Source organism: Apteryx rowi, unplaced genomic scaffold (assembly GCF_003343035.1).
Source record: "Apteryx rowi isolate R43461 unplaced genomic scaffold, aptRow1 scaffold_66, whole genome shotgun sequence".
Lineage (NCBI taxonomy): Eukaryota > Metazoa > Chordata > Aves > Apterygiformes > Apterygidae > Apteryx > Apteryx rowi.
Window position 1 is genome coordinate 1,190,092 of NW_020450938.1, and position 25,553 is coordinate 1,215,644.

General features: G+C 38.5%; 1 protein-coding gene across 1 annotated transcript in view; it reads right to left on the reverse strand.

Annotated features, from left to right (window-relative positions):
- Positions 1 to 17,684: 17,684 nt before the first annotated feature.
- Positions 17,685 to 25,553, reverse strand: part of SMOC2 (SPARC related modular calcium binding 2) — a 151,536-nt gene continuing 143,667 nt past the window's right edge. The window contains exons 10-13 of the mRNA XM_026085090.1: positions 24,367 to 24,469; positions 23,227 to 23,501; positions 20,572 to 20,615; positions 17,685 to 17,743 (exon numbers count right to left, since the gene is read on the reverse strand). Coding sequence (XP_025940875.1) covers positions 17,720 to 17,743; positions 20,572 to 20,615; positions 23,227 to 23,501; positions 24,367 to 24,469 — 446 coding nt within the window. The 3' untranslated portion in view covers positions 17,685 to 17,719. The remainder of the gene's footprint in view (positions 17,744 to 20,571; positions 20,616 to 23,226; positions 23,502 to 24,366; positions 24,470 to 25,553) is intronic.

Here is a 25,553-nt window from a genome sequence, read left to right on the forward strand (position 1 = left end):
TGAAGTATGGAAAGAAATTACAGAAGTCTTGGAAAGAACTATTTTGTTTGTTGTCCTTCTGTCCCAGCAAAATAGAGCTTGTATGAAATTTCTTAAGGCTTATTTTGGCTGGAAAAGAATAATTGTACTGTGTTCTCTATAGGCCGATTATGGTGTTAAATTAATTTTCATGCGTGTACTGTTCCCTAAGTGAATCTATTTGTTCTGATTCAGTGACACCCCTGTACAAAATCTGATAATTAGAATTTGTCCAAGAATGGAGGCAATATTTCTAGCTTCACTTAATTATTGAAATGTGATAAATGTAGGCAGGTGGGTAGGAAGTTGAAGTGGGCGAAAGAAACCCAGGCTTCCATATCACACTGTTAGACTTACTCTTTGAGTAAATACCATGCCTATTTATTCTTTGCTGTTGTACATAATATAGATATTCTATTTATTGAATTCTGTTGAGGTGCTACAGGGCTTAATTTGTTATAAAATGCACTGAGACTTTCCGAATACTGTTGCAGAATGGCATGTATTAAACTTGCCTTGGAAGTACAAGGAAATATATCAAAGACACTGGGCTTAGATATACTCATCTGCCTTAAGACTGAGCCAAATTCAGGAGTGAGGTGGACCCATCTTTTGGCAGACTCCATTGAAGTTGTGCCTGTTAATGTCATGTCTGAATCTGGTCTGCTGAGCAGACCAATGCAGAGACCTTCAGTTCACTTGGCTCCATGTATTATGAAACCAAAAGAACAGCACCTTGTAGTGTAATGCAAACAGATCCACCCCTTCCATACAGCCAAATGATGAGCCATGCCACCAAATTTTGCTTGAAATCTGGCCAGGCCCACCTAATATAGACAAAAAGAGCTCACTATGAATTATCCTGGTTCTCCCCTTCTTCTGGATCAAGCTTGTTGCCTTTCTCATACTCTTAAAACTGTCAGCTTTGTGGGACAAATTGTCCTTAGTGTTCAACACAGGAACAAAACTTGGAAAGAAAAGGGGGGCATGAAAGACAAATTTATTCATAGTAAGGAAAATATCATTAGGCAATTCAAGCAGTAAAGTAGCTTTCTCCCAAAGTGATATAAAATACTCAAATGTGGAGCCCAAATTGACTTGTGCTTGTCCAGGTGCTCATGCCATGAATCCTTTCGAAAATGCTGTTTCTGTCCAGCCTGCTTTCCTTCTCTAGCAAAGTATCCTCTCAGACAGTCCCTTCTGAAGGGATAAACTGCTAAACAGAAAGTGCAGAAACTGTTTTTTAAGAGAAACGGCTAATTGCCATGGAGAAACTTTTCTCTCTACTGGAATTGGCATGTTGCCAGAGTGGGTACCAGGCATATGGTCTGTTCTCTGTAGTCATGAAGGGTTGAGGTTCCTTCTTCACCAGTTAAATTAGATACAGGAGATTGATCAGGCACTCCAATTAAAAGYAAAGCAAAGCTAGCCCAATAGGAGGTAAATCACTGAAAGGCTCAGCTGAACAGCTGAGTTCTACTGCCTTCCTGTGGGTAGAAGACCATGGATTATTTCAGGTGAAAAATGTTCCTTATGTTACGGGCTCAGTACATTTAAGTAAAACTGTAGTAGTGTTGGATGAATGTTTCTTATAACTTAGCTGAGTGGATTCTCTTCAGGCTCTGGTTTGACTAACATCTTTTCAGCCGATAGGGAAAGTAATTGTGGCAGTGATGTTCTGGAAAACTGTTGTAGTTTACATGCTCATTGATTTTTCCAGATCTGTGGAATGGTAGGAGGACAGTCATTTCCAATAGCCTAAGAAGATGTGAGAAAAGATAGTCACCTAGAAGATGTGTTTACAGGTGAACACACCAAAAGTACACATGGAAACAAACCACTTGTGAGATGTGATGGCTGAAGCACAAAAACACCACATCCAGCCTGCTCCCTGATGAGTTTATTTCATAATTAACACAGGCAGGATTTGAGGTTAGGTCTTGCTCCCACAGAAACCAGTGATAAATCATTTTCTCTACTGAGCATAAGGTGCTTAGCCCACAAGCCGATGGATTCTCACAGGATCTAAGTGGTCCATGTGTCTCCCATCAGTCCTGAAATCCTTAAGTCTCAGAGGGAGGATTGATGTGATTCTTCTGAGTGTAACACAGCAAAACTTTGTAGGTGTGAACAAAACACTAGGCTACGTGAAGGCTAGGAAAGTTAAGTATCTAGTGCTCCTCGTATAGTTCTTTACAATATGACAGTAACAACATAATGCTGCTGTGGTGACTAAAGACCCTACTAAGAAAAGCCCCTGTGCCAGGGCACCACTGATGCCATGGGAGGTATTGTGAAGAAGTGTAAATTTAAGAAGAGAGTGGGATATTCCATCAACCAGTCAGCTATGAGGATGCTTCTTCAGGTGATGTAACTGGAAAATACACATCTACGAAGCACCCATCCTTGGAGTTTTAACACTGAAGAAACACATACTAGTGACAGTTTCTCTGTTTTCAAGGGTTAAAAAAAAAAAAGAAAGAAAAGAAATCTGAAGGCTCCAAAAGAACTGTGCAATAAATTGGCAGATTCTGCATTAAACAAAGCTAGAAGGAATGTTTTACTAACCTAAGTTAATGATCATGTGTGAGGTGACAGGGAAAGGAAATAGAAGAACAGAAGAGAAAATGTTTGTTCTTTCTTTTTTTAGCAAAAACGTAAAACACTGCATTCTAATATTGATAAGAAAAAATACATAATGACTTGATCAGTGTGTGATTGCTCCTAGCCAATGACCAGTAAAAAAATTTTTATTTAAAACAACATATTTCTTCCAGAGTTGCTAAATAATCATTATAAACATCCATGCAATTCTGATAATTTGAAATAACAAAATCCTAAGCAGCTTGAATGCAGACTCAATTCAAAAAAATTGCTGTTTTACTATTCCCCCACAGCACTAATGATTGTAAACTAGCATACAATGCCCAAGCCAGCTCTCATTTAACAGTCCTGTTTGGGAAATTATGCTTAACGCTAATAAATGAAACAATCATCCAAAACACAGCTGACTTCTGGTTTCATTTTAGGCAACAAAATTCCTTTGTGAACTGGTGATAGTGCATTTTACAGACACTGGGATAGCAGCAGGGGGACAGATGCTTCATCTGGAGGAAAGCTTTGAAAGATGCTGTTATCAGCTCTCCCTGGCTAGCTGAGCTCTGATATGTTGCTATAAAATTGACCAGTGGATTCTAGTTAGGCTTTCGGACAAAGAATTCCTATTTGTGTAGCTAGGCACTGGAATAAGAGACCTGATTTAAGGGTACTCAGTCTTGCTTTTGGAAGAAATGCTTAGAAAACTTGAGCATCAGAGCATGTCTTTTGGACAGTTCATTTGAAGTGTCTGAATTTGAAAATCTTAGTTCCTTCATATGAACTGTTAGCCAGGTCTCCTAAGGAAGTGAGACGCGTTTATGTGTATCCCTAAAAAAAATTTGAACTCCTTGGCCAATTTCAGGACTATTTGACAAAGGAGTGAAGATCTTTAAGATATTGTTATCTACAAGTCTCTTAAAAGTAGGTAGCCAACTGGAGAAAATAGATTCTGCAAGGACAGAGAGAAAGGTTCAGCACACATTAAATAACAAAGCTTCTGATAGGAAAGAGCAGTTGTGAGTCCATGAAAACCTTTAGCCAGATCTTATACCAAGGAATCCAGTCACAGATGTCAAGCTGGCCCTACTTGTTCCACTACTCATGGAAATGCTCGTTTTTTCTTGATGATTTTCCTCCCAGTACTTACCTGGTTCTGTGTCTTGCATATTTACATAATTAGCTTCATGAAACTTGTTTCAAATTCTCCATCAGGACCTCTTAGCATTCCTGGGAAATGCATAAACAAGTTAATGTGGGATGCTGGGAGAGATTCCCAGCTGGTCACATATGGGTGAGTCTAGCCGTAGGACCTCATAGTTTAAATCTGCAGGCCCTCCCCAGAGCATCTCACTTAGCAAGCTCATCGGTAAATTTCTTTGTGGTTTGCCAAGTTATAGTGATGGGTAGCTCCCAACAGGGTCCGGGGCAACTTTGCCTGTTTATGGACAGTGCACAGCAGGACTTTCTTTGGCCAACGTCGTCTGTGCGGGTCTTTGGGTCAAAGGAAGTCAAATCTTTCATCCCAACATGTGTTTACATCCCATTGCACAAGGGCAGATAAATTGTTCGGTATCAGTCAAAACAAGCATGGCTAATATCTGTTTTCCCACTTCTGCTATTTTTTTGCTGACAGGAGAAACAGTGACATTGGACCAACAACTGAATGGTATATAACCCTGTGTAGATTTTTAATCTTCTTTCAGTTTAAAGAAGAGGATGAAACAGATATGAAATCTAAAGTAGCATGCCCGAAACTAAACACTGGAGCCAGTATTTTCCTCTGGAAAACAAACACCAGTAAAACTTGGCAGATCTAAATCCTGCCAGCTAAGTTGATCTCTAATTAAAAAATATATTGAAGGATTAATTTTAAACTAGTGGCATTAAAGGCACTTTCCCCCCTTCTCTCCTATATTATGCATGTCTATTTTGAAATTCACAATCTGTGAAAGCCAGGAAGAACCACATAATCTGATAGTCTCATTCCTGCCACATAGACCCTTGCTCAGCCACAACTGCTCCTGGCGCAGCATCCTGGCTGAACTAGTGAATATCTTTGGGGGAAACACCAACCYTGATTTAAGAAGTGAAATTCTGTCCCCACTGCAGCATATGGAAAGACTTCCCCACATCCTGGTTATGTAATTACTACCTAAGCATTTGGCTGTGACCAGCTTTCAGCAAATCTGAAGAAACACAGAGGAACTTCATGATATTTGCTCTACACATCTCCATGCTGGGGATCCACAGTGATGTTATTTGATGAAGTGGTTGTTCTCTAGAGCTCTGAGTAATTCCTAATTTCATTATATGTGACCAGAGCTAGATTCAAAATGACATCCAAACAGATTGTAATCTAGGAAATCAGCAGCACAGCTACAGATGCAAAAACACAAAATGACAAATTTACCATACTGCAGCATCAGATGATTTGCAAATGGGAGAAACCAGACCTTCCAACAGAGCTCACAGCAGAGCAAATTCATTTCCAAAGTGCAAAAATGAGCACTAACAGATGGAAACGAGCTGTAGTGAAGTTATCAGTTGTATCATCCATACTGCCAGTCTACAGCAGTAGTTTCAAACTGTGAACTGCGACTGCTTGTGGTCCACAGGCTATTTCTAAGGAGTCTTTGAAAAGCAGCGAAGAAAGATCTGCTGTCAGCAGCTTATATTGACTCCACTGGAGAAAGAACCTCTTCTGAAAAAAATTACAAATTTACAAACTGAAAAGGGTTAGAAATTACTAATTTAAGAGACTGTTGCCTTTTTCCTACACTAGCAAAGCAATAGGGCAGCTGTTTCTGAAAGAGCAGACAAGTGAAGACAGAGAGCAGAGAAATAAATATAATGAAGAAACTTCAAAAATAACTGCATAAAGGGTTATCAAAAAATTACATTTTCCCTAAGGACCTTACAATGAAATTACATTTTTTTCACTCTTTTTCCATGAGAAATGCCTGAATCCATATTTGAGTTACAAAGCTGGTGAAGTATATGGAACCACTTACGATAAAATCACAGGAGTATATCATGTCTTCATACCTGCCAGCACAGGGAAGTTAGACTCCAACCTAGGGAATCCCCTTTCCGGGAAATCCACTAAATGAATTGAAATGYCTTTGAAATGAAGGGTTGGACTTCACTACACTAAGTCCCCCATATAATGTCCAGAGTAGCCTGGGATTTCTGGATGTTTGGAAATGTAGTTTATCATCCAAGGTGAGGAGGACAATAGATTAGCACTAAGGGTGAAGGTCCATTGCCCAAAGCAATAGAATTGGCGGTTACAACTTTTAAACTACAAAAGAAAATGCATCTTCACAGTAGTGTCTCTGCTTCCTTTAGCTCTTTCCATTTGTGTAACTTACACTCATAATTCCCTTTGCAATAATTTCTAGAGCTTTGCATAACATTTCAGGGTTTAACCCAGTTCATGACCTGAAAAGTTACCTAGAACTTGCTGCTGTACATCCTATATTTTAGTCACACCGAGACAACAAGAGGAAGATATACCTGAACATTCACTCCAAATGAATCTCACTTGTGAGTTATCTGACTTGGTAGTCAAGCAGACAGACAAACAAAACTTGCTTCAAGTCAGCTGAAACATAATTTCATGATCTTTGATTTTGATTTTCTGGAAATGATTTTTTTCTTTCTTCTGGAGGCAAACTTTCTTTATCAAACCTGACCAGAATCTGTGCATAGCTATGCTGCTCCTACCCCCCAAAATGCTTTCTTGGGGAGTGAGTTTACTATTCACCACAAAATTTAACCCAACTCTCCTCCAGTCAAAAAGCTTTTTGGCAAGCCTTTAATCTTTCTACTTTAGCTGAAGATTTCAGTATGGAATCTGTTTTCAGACTAAATAACTAAATTAAAGCTGAAAACCATTATAAATCAACCCACATTAATAATTTCTCTTCAGAATCAGTGCCTATGGCTTTCTAGAACACATGTAACCCAGCTTTGTGATGCAAATTGTAGATTTGCTATGTTTCTGGAAACACAGATGTGTGTACAGCCTGGGCCTTCAACCTTGCTCTGTTACTGGAAACAGGTTCTCACAAGACTTGTACAAGGATGGTGAAACTCAACTGGAATAGAAGCAGTGCATATAACTTCTACGGTTCTATTCAGCAGGACCAATTTTATCCACTATTAGAAATGCCTAATCTGCTGGTTGTCCCTTAAATTTTAGCTTTTGCACTCTTCTGACTCAACTTTCTAAAGATCCCCCAAAGTAAAACTTACAATTTGCTGACCTTTCACAAAAATGAAAAATGGATCAACATTTTTTCCTTCTGATGATGGCCTAAACCATTACATCAGTACAGATGTCTGGATTACATATTAGATGTTTTGATCCTAGCTTCACCCATGAGAAAAAATAAAATTAAACTTAAAAAATATATCTGRTCCATAAAATCAGCATTGCCTTGTTCTTCAAATCCCTATCTTGGTTTCACATACTCCTCATTACTCAGAAAAGTCAGCCAGTAAGCACAGATACATTCCTTTGTATCTGAGGCCAACTATGCCCTAGTCTGAGGTCTTAGGGGGAATTAAAGCTGAAGTAATGGTTGCCCTAACTTACTGCTGGCAACCAACCATTTCTCCTCCCTGTTCGTGGCAGTCCTTGCTCACTTCTGCAATACAGAATAGGTCCCATCTGTTTGTTCATGCCTGTATTATTAAACCTGATGGAAAGGCTGCTTGGAACCTGTTTGTGGGAATGGTTTGTGCTGGGGCTCACCTGGAGTCCAGCACAGTGTTGAGCCYGCAGAGCCTTGCTCTGAAGTGACAGCACTGGATCCCCTCTTTGAAACGGACCCAAGGCTACACTGCAGCCCGACACCTACTCGCACATGCATTTAGCTCATCTACCAACACCCCTCTGCGAGGTTTGTAAGGCACAGGGCATCAGGAGTATGTGTCCTCCACATACAGAGTACCACGGAGTAACATCCCTGTTGCACTGCAGGCTGAGGAGGAAGGGCAAGGGGCAGCAGCATCTCTATGAGCAGGTTAGCTCACAGCCTGTGCCCCTCGTGCTATTGCCTTGCTTCCAGGGAGCTGGGAGTACTCATCTTTAAGAGCACCCAAGCTCACTACCTGTGAGAGCATTTCTGTCTTGACTTTCACAGGAACACGCCATGATAAAGTGATACTTCGGTTCTGCTCTCAAATCTCGCTTATTCTGTAAATCCACGCAGTGCTCGGTGGAGTCCCCATCTCTGGTCACAAACACTGGCTCAGCATTCCTGGGGAACCAGAGCACAGCTGGTCTGCACAGCATTTTAAAGAAAGGTAGGGATTTTTGTGTGAGAATTAAAATCTGCCTGTGTGTCAGGTCGTCTGAATAAACATAGGTTTTGCTATTAATCACAGCACTGAGTGTTTATTGGAGGAAATTCACAAAGGATATTAGACAGAGGGCATTATCTTTATATGCAGAAACATCTATATGCATTTTCCTGTAGCAAATGTAACATATTTCACTATCTATTAAATGTTGCTCTTAAGAAAAGGAACTGAAAGTTCACCGTAAGACAAGCTTAAGAATAGCACAAGGAGGCATTTTACAAGTTTCCACATGCAGCTTTGCTTTTGCACTTCCACCTGGATCATTTGTATTCCACTCCTTGCTATCTTCGAAACAAAGGCTGTCAGCCACATCCAATTAGCTCAGTTTTGTGATATACTACAACCATATGGGGATTAGGATGAAAATAATCAGCTCCCTTATATTTATGGCAGACACTTAAGGAATGGGAAACTCTTTTGTGAAATCCTGCAGCGTGACTGAACCACATAGTACATCAGCTTGAGCTGAATTTTGCTCATGGAAATGTGTGTAAAAGATAATGAACATTAATAAACCTTGTGATACAATGGATTCACTGGCAGAATGTGACTTTGCTCTTCCTGAAATAGATCATTTATTCTGGTTTTGTTTTTCATTTTTTCTCATTAAAAAAATAGCAATTAATAGAAAAAATGTTGGAAGCTAAGTATCACCTAAATGCATGAAGAACAAAATGTGAAAATATCATGAGTAAAGCACTGCTGCCACCAATATACTGAGACTGGATGAAATGACCTGATAGGTCTCTCTCATCTGTGTTTTCCATTATCCGTAAGAAGATTGGCAACATTATATAATATATAGGAAAATTGGTACAACTGTGGTGTTTCACGGTGTGAAAGACTCTGTTTCAAGCCCATAAGAAAAAAAACAAAATAGAATAATAAAATAAAAGATACACTAAGAGTTGCAGTCAACCAAGACTGCATATGTATCCACTACTGGCTTCTCCTCTGCAACAAGATCTATATTTTCCATTTGAAAAGCAATACAAACTAAAGCAAGACATATGTGGAAATATCTCTGAAACTGAGTAGGCATTGTTACTGTTTCATTTCTATGGCTCAGGCCATAATGACCACTTTCTTAAACAAAATACAACAAAAGTGATGCTGAAAGTTAAAAGAAAAGAAAAAAGGAAAATATGATGATTGAGTTCCTGTGATCTAGTATTCATTCATGTGTTTAGTTACTAGCTAAAAGCAACGCCAGATTTTATGTGTTTTCTGTTGTCAGAAGACTCCCTTTGTAGCCTTAGCCCTATTGTGGGAGAAATGCAGACCTTCTGACTCTCAACTATAGAATCTTTTCAAACTTCATAAAAAAATGAAAAGGGCGTGAGACTTCTGATGTACCATGAAAGTTAGCATATTTCCTGGCTAAAAAATGCCCAAAGAGGTGCTTCCCAAAGCTTCTGACTGAACACCCTTGGTGTTTGGACCGTCTCTTCAAAAAGACTGTAGGCCTGAATCATGCTGGTGCCTCAATCCGTGTTTCTCTCTGTGAAAAGGATGATGATACCTGGGAAATTGCATGTCATAGATTTCAGAGATAGATGGTCCTTTCTTTCTATTTTAAAGAAATAAAAGGGAATAGAGGCTGCAGAGTTTAAAACAGCCTTTTTTCACACACACCCACACTCACCCACCCTGAGTGCACTGCAGGCATCCAGTAAATCTGTGCCAGTTGTCATTTTCTAGCATTTTATAGCTGTGCTGCCTGGCTCCAGGCAGAAATTGTCTTGAGAACCCCAATGTGGACTGGATATGCTGCATACCATAAGGGCATAACTTGGGAGAGTTAAAAGTCTCTGGGCTTTAAGTGGTGCAGCAGGCCCTAGTCCCAAGCCAATTTGGCTGGCCACCCTAAGGGTCAGCCCCTTCCTCTTTGCCTCCTCCCTCTCCCCCATCCTACCCCCAGCTGTGCATGGGCACATAGCTGGCCCTCTTCCTCTCTCCCAGTGCGCCCAGGGGAGGGCTCCTGGCCTCTTCTCATGCAGTGGTCCCAGCCTAGGTCTGTTTGCTATTTGCATTAGGACAGCATGTTATGGACTTGCTCCTTCACCTTTTCCACTGGACCACTGAAAATCTGGAGTGTGAGGCATTTCCTGTCATTAGCTATTTTCCTGGTCATTTTTCCTGATGAATATTCAAAGATAATGAAGTCAAACTGCTTGCCATCAAGTCGTCAGAATATTTGGTACCTTGAAAATAGTTCCAGCCTGAACCTGTGATATTTTCTGTAGGTTCTAAGGTTTCTTTGAAAATATTTCTTGCACTCTGTTTCTCTTTCTTTCTCTGTCTCACACACAAACCTCCAGATTAAAGATTAAAGATTTTGAGAGGTATTTAAATCATTAGTTTTTAGCCACCCCAAGAGTGAACATAAAGGCAACCACAAAAAAAGATAATGAAAAGCCAGCACTCTCTTGTAATCCTTCGCCATCAATGTGTTGATTAAAGAAAATGCTAAACTGCAGGGTATCAGCCAAGCCTGGAGAGGACCTATTGGTAGAATGAATGAAACAAAAAAAACAAAAAAAACAAACAAAAAAAAATCTAATTACACTTTGCTTGCATCTTTACTGAATAAGAAATACAAAAGGAAATTTATCTTTGTTGTGGTTCAGATTTCCTCATCCTGTTCAAATCTGCTCTTAATTTAGAAATATGCTGGTTTCTGCTTTCATATTTTCATTAAATGTTGCTTAGACTTCCTGGATCTAAAGGAAGCCTTGGGATTGGCCAGGAAAGCAAATGTCTCTTGAAATAAAGCACTCAAGCTACTGGGATGCAGGGGGCCAAATTCAGACCTTATGTATGGACAGGGAGATCATGCAAGGGCAGGCTGGACCTCTTGTACAGGTCAGAAAGTAAATGTGCTGCCTCTGAGAGCAATGCCGTTGTCCAGGAAGAGGAAATTTTGTGTTTCCTTTTCACGTGTATTCCCTCCATTCTTTTTCCCTCCTAGATCCCTCAGAGCTTTTCTCTTCATGTCTGTGTCTTACTGGCAGTTTAATGTCAACTCTGGCCTTCCCTTTCAGTTCCCTTTTTGGTTTCTCCATTACCCTCCTTCCACTCTGCATTCCTCTCCTCTCTGTCCCTCCATTTCACTTTTTCTTATCTTTCTCTTACTTTTATTAGTTTTTTTTAACTTCATGTTTTTTCTTTGTCTTCCACTTCATCACCTCATCCTTCATATATTTTGTCTTGCAAAATATTTTTTTTAAACCTATTTAAAGCAGCAACAGTGCAACTCAAGCTCCTGGGAGAACAGAGAGAGAAGGGCTAGAGAACAAGCTTCCTCTCTCAAACCTAACTTTGACACAAGGAAATATATCGCAGACTGAGAGAAGCATGCCTCCCATCTGCAGAACATTAAAGAACATGTGTACAGATGCTGGTTGGTCATATGGTGCTGTGAAGAAAGAGGAATTGTTAGGTGAGTTTACTGAGAAAAGACATTTGTTGAAGGAGGACACTATTTCTCAAATGCCCCTTAACTGAGACTCTCATTAACTCTCACACTGCTGAAGCATAGTGATCTGTCGCTGTTCAGTATGGATTTGATGGATCAGGAAGCAAGAAGTTAGGGTTTGTCATTGATGATATAGGGCTGCAGTACCCAGCCATTTTTTCTGCAGTGGGTCACAGCCCACAAGGGTAAAAAATCTGAGCTATGAAGTAATATCCTGTTATTTAACAATATCTGCCAATGTGTTTTTTCTTGTGTTGTTTTGGATCTTGGTCCCAGTGATGGGCCAGCCTGGGGTCTCAGAAAGCTGAAACCAAGCTGTGGGTTGAGGAAGCCTACTGGGAGCTCTGCACTGACGGAGCTAGGACTGCTCCTCAGGTAGTGGTCAAAGTAGTGTTTGGCATGCATCAGTTTTTGAGTGAAATGTCTGGTAGAAGATAAAGATGTGTTAGGATGCTATTTCAGGTTTTAGAAGGATTTCTTTCAATCCCACAGCAGACTCATTTTGCAAGCCTGCAAGGTATGCTATATATGTCTGCAGGTCACTATTCATGCTGCCATGGCTTTGCTGCTTTAACTGTGCTGTGCAGGTACAAACTAGTATAAATACCCTTGCCCGTATTGCAGTTTTCTTCATGATCTTTGTGTTACAGTGGTAAGTTCATCAGTTCATCAGCCTTGTTAAATTAAAATATAGAATTTCTTTGCCTGATACACAGATAGAAAGGTGCTCAGAGACCGCAAAATGAAACTCTGCTGAAGAATTACAAAAGCTTGGAAATCAGACTTCTTTCAAATAAAAATGATTTAAAAAAATCTCAAGTTGGGCTGAAAAACAAGAATGTCTATACTTTTCATATCTAATTTTGTGATAAAACCAGTGTCAAAATGTCCCTTTTTAGTGTTGACACCATGCTTTTTAGATAAAGGAAAGGAAGTTTCAACATAAAGAACATTGAACTGACAGCATATTTTTTAAAGCAAAATTTCATGGAATTCTTCAATATCACATGAAATCTGTCAGTCATGTTTTAGGGAAAACAGTATCTCTCAATGGAAACATCATTCAGCATTTTTTTTTCTGACTGGCTACTTAGAACAGATACAGGCAATCTCAGGGATGTTCTTTAGGTACTGGGTGGGCTTCACAGACATTTATAAACTGTTGTTTGTGCCGTAATACAAAATTGCAGCCTTCCACCTGTAACAGATTTACCTCATAGACTATGCTAAGCTTGTATAAGTGCTTTTCTTCATCAAGTATCTGTTCAGCCAGGAATGGATTCTACGTCAGTGCAAAGAAGCATTCTGTATTTGATGAGAAGTAAACAATCCTGTGCACTGAATTAATGTCAAGAGTAAAGAGAGTATCTAGTGAAAGGATGCCTCAGACGACTTTATTTTACAGAAAAGGTTTTTCACATACATGTAATTGATTCTCATATCACTATCTTGCTTCCCAATACACTTTGTATTTCAGCAGTGACATTAGTCAGAGGACAAAACAAACAACAAAATAGGGAATGTGGACCTAGAAAAGATGATAATACTGCAGATACTTCTATTGCTGACCTAGATGAAAAACGGAAGACTATTTCACTCCCTGTCATCCCCCACCATTTGCTGTTCTAGAGAAGTGTGTTGTTCTGAATACTTTCCACATAAGCTTTTGTTTAAAGAAAAAAATACCATGCAATATTTATGCTTTTTAAACAAAGGACACATTTTCACTTATAAAACTTGAACTGAAACAATTAAATGGGACAAAGAGTACAGTTTGTATCAGTAATTTACTATAATTGTTCCAATGTTTCAGACATCAATAAACTTAATTGGTTGCTATTTAATGTCAAAGTAATTGCTTCAAAATGACATCAATTTGCCATCCTAAAGAAAACAAAAGCAATAAACCTTTCACTTTCTACATTAAAGACTCTTTCACACTAGTTTCTATTACAAAACCTAGTTATATAATACGCTAGTGTAACTATTTAAAAAGGACAGCTAAATTATTTTTGCCAGGGAAGATCTCTTAACCTCTATTAATCCATCTTTTATGACTACTGTAAAAGGAAAACATTAACTAAATCTACCAAATCCTGGACACATTTAAAGGTCTATAGTGATGTAGTCTATATTTTTCTTTTGCCTTTCAGCTTTCTAGGAATGCATGCTTTCTCCATTGGCTTATAGCTCATATGGAGGGCAAAAACCCAGTCCAAATGAGAACAGTGCAAAGTGTAACTCCTGACTTATATGCAGAAAAGATTTTAGTTTAAGTTTTAGTTTCAGTGTTTTGCCTAATTCTCATGTGTACTGATGGTTTTTTACTCCCTTCTCTTGATGTCTGAAATGGCATTAATAAGAAAAAACATCTTTGAAAGCAATCATATAGGACCCAGGTCTGCAAAATGAGAATCCGAAAGCATTTTGTTAGATTGGGACAAGAATAAGAACGAAGTGATTTTGGTAAAACTGGCACTATGAGGTTGGCCTAATTATAGGACTGGGAACAGGATGACAAAGTTATCCAAAACGTTAACAAAACATAGAATATTTCTCACTGTGTGGTTTGTTGACTAATGGACATTGCAACAGACTGGACAAATCATTGAACACATACACATTTCTAAAAGTTAAAAATCTTTGACTTACAACTTTATAAAAGCTCTAAACAAATCTTTTCAGCAATAGCTGGAACTAGAAGAAATATTGGTCAATGAGAACCAGAACATAAGTTGTGCTTTCAGTAAGAATGGAATTAAAATTACATCTAAATTGTTGCACATGCAATAGGATAAAAACTAGAACTAATTCATTACCATGGAACTAAATAAACACTGGTACTCTGGTGTGAGCCTAAGGGTCTATCCACATGGATTCCTTTTGGGGATCAAGGCCATGCTTGGTTGCAACTAGAATCACAGAATTACAGAATTACAGAATGGTTGAGGTTGGAAGGGACCTCTGGAGATCGTCTAGTCCAACCTCCCTGCTCAAGCAGGGTCACCTAGAGCATGTTGCACAGGATTGCATCCAGAGGGGTTTTGAACATCTCCAGAGAAGGAGCCTCCACAACCTCTCTGGGCAACCTGTTCCAGTGCTCTGTCACCCTCACAAAAGTCAAGTGTGGTATGATCAGKCTAGATCAAAGTAAATGGAAAACCTGCTTCAATTACTGAGTCCCAAGTACAATCAATATTCTTATCAGCACCACAGAAGGTCTCTCCTGTTTGTGGTCTTTCAGCTCCCCACTTGAGCCAAAGAAGAGCTGAACAGCATAGTTTATGTTGTACTGCCATTTTGAGCTGCCCATGGCCTAGATGCTTCTAACAGGCACCACAGCACACTTAACAGGTAATTAAGTATGTGAGGTATCAGTAACTAATTGATAGAAATAGCCAAGAATTCTAAAAAAATTTACAAATCCACTAAATTTATTTAGGAAGTAGAATATGATGCACAGACCAGTTTATTCCTTAGCTCCTTCTTTAGGCCCAAATCCAACCATTAAAGTTCATGTTTACATTGAAAAATATACATAATTCCTTGGAAGCAGCAAAGATTTATCTGAATCTCACTATCCTATAGACATACAGGAGATATATGAGCCAAATGTGAATTTGGCAAGCATTCAGGTGTGTTCCAGGTACAGGTTCGGACTCATCTGTAATTAGAACTATGAGAACTAAATACTGCTTATAGCAGAGTGGTGTAATGGCTGGAAATTAGAAGGAACTGTAGATGTGATGGTACAGAAATATGTACAAAGATGAAATACCTTATGTTTCAGTCATTGTTTTTTTTAATGACTCAATGCTGTAAGAGTCTTTGGAAAATGGCCATTGTATTTATTTGTGATTTGAAGCTCTTAAGGCTACTCTTAACATAATTACATAGCCAGTCAAAAGTTGTCCCCCCTCCAAGTTTAAAAACAGCTGCCATTTCACATCATGGACAGCTTGACAAAATATTTGACAGCATACATTTATATTGCCTCTGAAGGCCACAGTGATGAAGTTAGATGCTCCTTACAAAATGCTGCTGTAAACCATAATGGCCCCACCTAGCAAGATGCTGAGTATTCTTGAGGGAATGCCTTTCTCTCCTTATTGACTCCAGTGTGGCTGAAGGTTGCCTAGCAGCTTGCAATCACACTAAGGGCAAAAGGTGCAATGCAGACCTGTGCAACATTGTACTTTACTGAGAAAAGGCAAGAGGCCAAGCTGAAGCTATATGAAGACAGTAAAAACAAAGCATTTGGTCTCAAAATTGCTATCTTTGGAAACTTATGGTGTAAATAAGGTGTGAACTAACTTAGGAGAGAAGTCAATAGAGGGGCAAGGGAAGAAAGGGAGATAAGACACAATGTGAGGTCATGAGGTTGCTTGTAAAGTTATTACAATCATTCTGATATTTACAGTTGCTTGTATAACTTATTGCTTGTCTGCCTCACAAAGTGCTTAGGTATCAAAGTGATGGCGGCTTCATAAAAATTGTAATACTGCTTCACTGCAGAACTAAGGGAAAAAAAATTGAAAAATGATTAAAGATGATGTACTTCATCACAGTGTGCACCTGCTTCTAAGGATGCCTATTTGTGTTCCTGAAAAAAAAAAAAAAAAAACACCAGAAAAGTTTGATAGTATACTGGACTTTAATCTATAAGGAAGATTAAATTCAAAGTTTAGCATTATAAAAGAATAACAAATACATTTTAAATCAAAAATACAAGATAACACACAGTTGCATCTTGGTTCCTCCTGCTGTCAAAGCTTAGAGTACTCACTTTCTGGGATACAATTCCATTGCATACAGTGTTTGCTATCACTTCAGCATATATCCATATGTAGAACTGAAATAAAACATTCTTATTTGCAATAAAGCTTTTCCAGGTACAAGGTTGAGCCAGGGTGCTATTATGATTAGCTAGTCACATGTCCAATCCCACACATTATTTAAGCAAACCAGAATGAAATCAATGCTTGTTGCAACATTCCTGCCTTTTCATGTCAGTTCTTAGATGCCAGCAATCCATCTACCACTGCATCGATCAATCCAGCTGCTTGTAACTCATGGTTGTTCAAGGGCTGAACCCTTTTACTTAGGTTCTCTGCTCTAAATTCACATCCGCAAGTTCTTATTCCCCTCAGGCACACAAAAAAAGTGTTGGGGTGTTGGGAGGGGAATGACGGAGAAAGTATGAAAACTTGTAAGAACTTCCTCCAGAAAGCAAGAAAAACGCCTCAAGCAGGGGTGATATGAGTAGCCCCTCCTCATGGCAACTTCATAATTTGTTCAGCGATAGCTTTACCTCTTAGTGGACCTCAAGGCAACTCAAAGAGTTGATGGGGGCAGCCAGGTGTGGGGGAAGAAAAGGCTGACAAATCTGTTTAGCCTTCCCTGTCTCTTTATAGTTAGATTTACAATCCTGACCCACACAGACTCCTCTCGTGCTTTGCACTGACTGTAGGAGCATGCTGTTAGGCTTAGGTTGAGCCAGACAGAAGTGACATTACAATTCACCTTACTCCTTCTTGGTTTGCTGCATTAACAACTCAAAGAAAAACAAACAGGGTAAAAAATCCTACCAAAACTTATAATGCAAGGCACCTCAAAAATGGATAAAAGGATACATTTTTCTACAAGAGTCTTAACTGTAGTATAACTGGTTTGAATCCATTAGTGGTTGCATTCTCATTGCATGATCTTTGGAAAGCATAATAATAAAACCAAAATGAAAGAAAACATTGCCACCAATGAAAAATCTGTTCACTTAGAAACTGCAAAAAACAAGTCAACAGCAATTTACACATTTCCCTTGGTCCTGGAAACCTGAAATATCCAACGTATTGCTTGGACAAAACTGAGAATACAGTAGACCTTTCAGCATAGCTCTACTTAAATGACAGTATTGGTTAAAAAAACAAGGCATACTACTGAAACCAAAATACATAGAACCATGTTTCTATGCTAATGTTTTTAAACAAGGTTTAAAAAAGGTTTAAATGCAAACTTGTACATCTCCAACACGTTTTACATATTTCAGACAACAGAAGAAGGCACATACATTGTATGTGATAATTTTTCAAAACTAGCCATTACATTTTCACAGATTAAAAAAGTCTGTTTAAATATCTCATTTCTACAAAGTGAATTTACATTTTAAAGTACAAAGTGCAAATACTACAGTTGTTTTATTGCCTTTTGGTGAGGAAATCTCCCATGTCAGAGATCTGCCTTGGATCAATAAGCTGTTCACCCTTGCTTCTTAGAAACTTGCTGAAAGAGAGACAGTTGGAAAAAAATTGCATTATTACTGATGTTTTCAAGCAATCATGTATAAAGAGTTATCTCTTTTTATTTCAGCAATGTCCACATGCCACTATCAGAACAAGACTTCCGCACAAATATATACGGGAAATAAAACAATCTCTGACATGTAGTCCTTCATGGCATCTATGAACAAGGGGAACAGCAACATCTTTACCATCTCTTACCTATGGCCTCTTTAAATCTATACCTGCTAAACACAGTTTTAGCAACTGCCTGGGTACGTCCCTGGTGCAATATACCTTTCTATGGCATGTGATGCATAAGGAGTGGGCTGCTGGCCAAAGCCTTATGAACAATCTGTAGTTCCCTTGTAAACTTTTTGATAGACTGCAAAACACCCTCCGGGATTCATTGATATTGTGTGTGTGCATGTATGTGTATGTTTGTTGGACAGGGTGGAGCTGAGTAAGGGAAATATCCCTGGCCATTACCCCAGTTCTGTCAGATCTGTGATGTATTTGACCTCRGTTAGAATGATCACAGCTGAGACTCAACTGATATATTAGTATATGTATCTATATTTGTTTTCTTTCAGTAAATCTATGTGTTTGTAAAAAATACTGTAAATATTAATATAAATATGTAAAAAATATTCATGAATACATGCATAAGCACACGTTTTACAATTGTATAAATAACTGGACTACAGCAATAAACTAGTAAAAATGGGGGCAGTGCTTCCGAGTACCCATCTCCTGAGTGATGCTGATCTAATCACTCCTTCTTAGGTGGGTGGTTTCCTTTAAGTGGCTCCTACGCAGCCCAGTTCCTTTTCAATAACTTCCTTTCAAGCAAAAGCTTTTGTGATGAAAACCACCTTCTGCATTTGCAACCTTGTATTGTTATAGCATGAAACTGTCAACAGATGGTTTGCTGARCCAGCCTTAATTCAAAGCTATCATTTGTCAGCAACAGCTTTTAAAATAATTTGTGCTGAGTCAGCAAAATTATTGGCTAAAATTAAAAAAATAGACTCTCTAGGACACTTTTATTACAGATTCTGCAAGTCAGGATTGTATTACAAGAAAGGGAGAGAGGGCATGTCATGCTTCAAGTGCAATGCACATGTGCCAGTACTTGCTATTATATAATTAAAATAACCCCTTTGAATGTTTTTGAGTTCCGACAGGGTAATTGTTTTCAGGCTGCCTTGTTTAAAGTATAAGTGATTTGTGGGGGGAACTTGAAAAGTTAAGACCACAAACATGTGTTTAAATAAACACAAACTTATCACATCCCTCTAACTGTGAGAACATTTTATATTCCATCAAAGGTATGTAGGAGGTCTCTGGTAGAACCCACAGCCAGTTTTGAGCTTGCCTTAGGAAGCGTGAACCTAACATCAAAGAAATAAAGAGATAAAGGAAGTAACAAATTGACTAGCAACAATGAGAGGAAGATTTCTCTTGGCTTGTGGGGAGGTTCACCCAGGGTACAGTTTTCAACAAATTAATCTAGCTTTCTGATAGATAGGAAGACAGCAGATAATTAACCACAACTATGGCTTTTGTGTATTTTTACCCAAACTCATATTTTCTCAGCTGTAGCATTCTTGAACTGTTATTCAATATATTTATAGCAATACCTTAAAAAAAATCATCATTACCTGATGCTTTTGTATCTGTTACTCATTTAACTACTTCTAATACAAAAGTGAAGCAAGAATTATAAGTTAATGCTTTTACTAGATCATTCAAATAACTGTCAAACTCACAAGTCCTTCTATGCAAAAGTAACAGGAAGTTGTGCCCACATTGTCCAGAAAAGTGAATCATTAAGATTAATGATTATAAAAATAGATACACACAAATGAGAAGCCCTTTTCTAACCTTTCTCCTGAGCTTCCCTTTGCATCTCTCCTTCTCAGTGTCTACCTTTTCATGATTCAAAAGATTTTACAGTTTTGTGCCTTGCGCAGCTCTGAAGGTACTGCCAGAACTCTATGAATGACACAAACTGGTGTTATTCAGAAAAACAAAATCAGATCTTTGCAGAAAACTGACTGAAAACCAATCACGGATTATGTTATCAGGGCATTTGACATTTTCTTATTTGTTGCAATCCTTTGACAGACCAAACAAATTTTAGTTATAAGATACGTCATCTGACTGATGCAAATCCTAGGTTCTCCAGCATCACTTTGCTCAGCCAGCAAAGGCATTTCAAAGTGACAGCTCTTTTCTCTACACTAAGATTTTAAAAGGTGTTTAAAACCACCATACAATAATTAAGTGGGGTTTAGATGAACAGATTTTCATACGGCATAAAAAATGCATAGCTCTCTTCACAAAAAGTGATTTTGATCAGTGTAAGTTTGTGTCTGCAGTATGACTCACAGGAGAGTTAACAGAAATCAACTAAAGCAAAAGGTAAATGATGATAAAACAGTCCACATTAAAGTGTTTGGGAATGCTGTCATTCAGGTGGCAGAAGACTCATATGAGGGCTCAGTATCTCAGTATCTCAGTGATCTCAGTGATCTCAGTGTCACTAACCTAGATGTCACTTTACACTTTACTAGGAACATCCACATGCAGGTCTAATCCATTTTGCATTCACGCACATTTACTCTGCACCTGTAGTTGATTGATCTAACTTTCCTGAGAAGGATATGAAGTCAAGCTTTGTTTATCACGATGCTGCTCTGTATTTTCCTGGAGAGTCTGCAGAATGGCAGATGAATACAGTTTCAAGCTTCAATGATAACAGCTAAAACACCAAAATGTTCAGTTGGGCAAGACAGGAATGGAGATCTTGCTCTACTCAGTACTCACCTGCCTGCTGGATGAAGTGCTCTCAGTATTGGTTTTAGGGGCTGCTAAAAGGGGGAAAAGAAATATTATGAACGTGGTTTGCAAGTTACATGTAGCTTCCTCAGGAATTGAAGCCCTCATTCTGAAAAGGGATGCACAGCTATCAATAAGTAAGATAAAATATTTCAGATCTTTAACTGAAACATCCATTTTCTTCTTTCCTCACTATAGATGCTGCTTCTTTCACGCAGTTATCTGAAAGCTGAATAACAGAATGTCTTGCCAAGTAATATGTGACATTTGCTTAGGACAGGCTGCATCCAGTCAATCAGTGTTGAGAATTTCAAACTTATTAAATCCTCAGTAGTAGATGTAGTCTAATATCCCTGCCGGGAAAGAAGCATGGAAAAGCAAAGACTGCCTGAAAGCATTCACTTTGCTTACAAATGCTGCACAAAAACACTAGCGCTACCAGTCAAAAACATTGTTCACGTTTAAGCTGTAGAAGCATATACTTATCTCTGGCTTTTAAGTTTCTTGATAGTGGCAAAGACCAAGACAGTACTCTAAATGAGGAGAGAAAACCCAGCTACATGAATTTGCTGGACTATTCACCTTCACAAGCAAACCTGAGAGGTTTGAGAAGAACTCAGCTTCTTGATTTTCTATTTCAGTTTGYTGGTCAGTCAAGCTGAGTTGAGACAGAGGAACTAAATTTGACCTTGAAAAAATGCTGCAGAAACTACCATTCCCCAGAGAAAATACATATTGCAGTTCTCTGATTTTTATATTGCTTCAAATGGTTCTCATAAGACATCTGGGACCCACATAGAGTCATATAGAGTCACCTATGTATCTCAGCTTTCACACCTGAGGTGAAAAGGTTCTCACCTATTCCTGAAAGTATAACTCTAACTTCAGTGAAGTGGTGATCAATTTCTTTTGTGGAAGTAAAAGGATTATCAGGAAGGAAATGTCCTGAATGAGAAAATGATATTTTTGTTTATATATATAAACTTTAATTATAAAGGCAAGAGAAACAAAACAGAATGCTGACATTCCAACAAAAGCAATTATTATTTTCTTGTCTTAAGAAGTATGCATTGTTAGGAAACTGAAAAGCAACCAAATAATTGGTTAAGAATTTTTTTTCCGATTGGGTGCTGTTAGTTTTTCAATGCAAAAATTTTGAGTTTTTTTCCTTCCAAAAATGAGTGTTCTCTTTTTTTACTACATTTTTTGGAGAAGTTCTGTCAAAATCCCCAGTTATGGTGAATATAACTTTTACTTTAGCTAAAATTTTTACTTTAGCTCTCTGTGTAATCTTCATATAATTTCATATATCTTACAACTTTCTCCTCTGAAACAGGCAGCTTATGGACAGGAGGGGAATCCTAACCTTTTGTTTTTCACTGGAATGGGCATAGGAAAATAAGCAAGAAAAAATGGGTTTTGGTTTGAGTTTTGCTACAGCCCTACTTTATGTCCTGGACCAATGACCTGGGACCCAAATTTTGTTTACAGTAAGGCCAAGGAGTGCTGGCTGCTGCAGTACAGAAGTAGATGATAACATATAAAGTGAGCATAACAGCCTCCATTTTAAGCCACCATAAAAAAAGGTGTTATGTTTCAGCTTCCCCATCTGTAGCATAAAGATGGTAACACTTAGCCACCTTCATATATATGATTTCACCCTTCCCTTACGAATGAAAAATGCAAGGGATTATTATTAAATTCACAAAAAAAAAAACAACCCAAAGAAGCAATCCTAGGTTTGATACATTTGTTTTAAGAAATCCATTTCAGACAGCCATCGACCATTTATTTTACTATTGCAGTGTACGCTTATTCCTTCTTTCTGTAACATACCCTTTCTAGACTGGAATACAACCAACTATGTGGAAACCATTTTATTCTGACTGCATTTCCCATTTAGCTTGCTCTTCATTCACTATTACACCTTTGTTTTACTGTCCTGGCTTCATTTTGGGGCCCCAAGCAAACAGAAGAAATTGCCTAAATTCATATTTTACAACTTCTTACAGTAAAAAAAGATGTGGATCTACTGTTGTTGTTTGCAAAGACTTTTTAATTCTTTGTTTTCAGAAACTGAACGTGAATGAATACTGCAGGGACTATTACGCACTTTAGTCAGCTGTTTCCCTTTCTACCAGTGTTGCAGCCAAAAGTGGCTGTGTACCAGCAGTTGTTCCATATATTTGAGAGATGACCACATTCCTCCCTGTATCTCTAAGTCACATTTGAGAAATGAGAAGCTATTGGAAGGGGCAATAATGTGTTTCCTTCCTAGCAGGAATCCAAAAAGTACAGGTGTGACACTTCCACTCATTCAGGACATGCTCCTGTAATAACACTGCATTGGCTTTCAGGTAACTGTCAATGGTATCATATCTCTTAGTTTTCCTGCTGTAATGCAGCAGGACTCCAACAAGTGAGCATTTAATGATCAGTCACAGGAAGTTTTTGATTCTTTTGGGATGCAAAGTGATGATTTGTATACACAGAAGCAGCTTTCCTCTCATCCACCCTAAGCAACAACTCCAAAAGCTACAGGCAGATGTACATTTTTATTTTGTATACTTCCAGCATATACAAATACCAACTTTGCCAGCTTTGAAGAATCTAGTGAAAAAGATAGTTAGAAAAGGTTCTTACTATGGCGTTTCTTTGTTTCCGCTTTACCTTCTTCTTTTGTTACTCCCAGACAGCCCATTAATTCTTGAACTGACAAGGACTTATCATTGTTCACGTCACAGTATTCCACAAACTTCTTCACGCATTTTTTGGGTTTTGATTTCTTTCGTAGGAATCTCTTAAATGGCTTGATTTCTTTCTTGCCAATGTCACCATTGGAATTTTTATCAAGTTGTTTGAAATACCAGTGGACTACTCTCTCCTCCAGAGTGTGATTTGGATCAGGCTCTGAAACCCTGAAACAGAAACCAAGTGTTAAGCCTTAGTTGCGATTGCATGTGTTTGTTTATACCATTACTTATGAATAGTTAGATCACTAGGTGCTTTGTTAGATGAACCTCTCTGCTTTTGGACACTGCTTTCTTGTAGTGAATTTCTTTTTACTGTGGCCAGCTGTATCCCTAAATTTACACTAAGGGCTGGAATCTGGTCTTAACCAACTCTCTGAAACCTTGCTCAGGTCTGCACTACATGCAGAAAACAATGCCTTCCCCTTTTATTTCCTGAAGTACAGAAAAGTGAAGAGAGAAATAAAAGTGAAAAGGACAGTTCCATAGATGCAAACACGTAACATAACTGAAGCAGGCCAACAATCAGCATAAGCAAATACCTAGACTCCGAGTACAACCCATAATGGACGCTCTTAGAGATTATATACCTAAATGCATTCAATAGAGGGTAAGTTATAATAATAAATGCCACCTCCTCTTCAGATGGTAAGCACCTGATCTGCAGACTTCCAAAGTTTTACAGCACTTACTGATTTTTAATTCTAGCTGTGACTGTTGATAACACTGTTTTGTTTTAGAAGACACTAGGCGAAATATGAATCTGGAAGGTAGCACACATTAATCAAGAGAAGTCTGACAGGAAAACAAAGTAAGACTGACACATAGTTGTACCGGCAGTTTCAGATAAACTCCAAGCTGTGCTGCTGATAAGAATTCAGCCATCAGATACATGTCTATTTAGTAAACATTGTCCACAGTGATAACTTTGAAGTAAACTCTCCCAGATCAATTCTTGGAGATTTTACTCATTCACCGCTACCAGAACACATGAAGAGGATCTAAAGATACATGAAAAGGATCTAAAACCCACCGGCTAGAAGACAACGATGGATCAGAAACTGCATGCACCATATCTGTGGATAATGCATCCAAAACACTAGTCAGGAACTCATTCTTCTTGGCCCCAGGACAACCTAGAAAAGCAACAGATTTTTCCTTTTCTTCTTTCCTCTTTTTACAACATTTAACTTCCAACAGCATTTCAAAGTTAGAGATAAATGTGACTTCTGTATATAAACTCCCATAAACTGTGGAGAAGTTCAGAATCTAATTCAAAGTGAAGCATCTAAAATCAGGCACATATCTGTATGACAGATCAGGGACAGAAAAACATCCTTTTTAACTCATGAATCTGGTTTGCATAGCTTGGATCCCTTTCTTTCAATTTGGGCATTTTTCATCCCTCTGTGAGATGCTTTTTCCATGGGTGTCACATTTTGAAAAGAACAGCTATGAAAAGACATACGTTTGTCTATCACATAGTCTGAAAACACGGGCTAGAAGCCCAAAGAACAACACTTTTTTCAGATTTCCACCTTTGCTCCTCTGAGCTGCCACTGGTTTTCTCAACACTCTTAGCGCATCATTTTTCYTCTCTGTAAAATGAGAGTCATCTCTTTTCTTCTTCCACTGTTGTCTTGGACAAGGGGTTAACTCCCACTATAATACAGCACCTAGCACAATGGGATGCTGTTAGTTGGTACTTTGGTTCATACTGTTGGATGCTACAGTGATACTATATCATCCCAACAATTATACTCCCAATCCCACAAAGCTCTTTGAAAGAAACTGACAGCACATCAGCACATTTCAGATACATAATACATCAAATAAATATGTACTGAAAGATCCACTCTTAGAGCAGTGCAGCTGGAGCAGATAAATTCATCTGACAAGCACGGGCTTGTTGACACACAGAGGTTTGCTTCCACAATGCACCTGCTTCCTCTCCTCTTCCCAGGTCTTCACCTCTCTCTGTAATGGCTGAGTTAAATTCTAGGACCATCCACGAGCCATGACACAGAGATCATAAGTTTGAAGCTAGAGCCCATGGCATGGTCTTCAGCCCATGACAATATTTTCAGACAGTTCTGCACTGGAGGTGAACTTACCTACAGTTCCTTTTCTAAGTAAAAAAGAGAAATGCATTGAAGAGTTGTGGAAAAGGAGTATTAGTCAGTCAGTAGTGATTTGTTATTTCATTATGCTTCTCAGAGA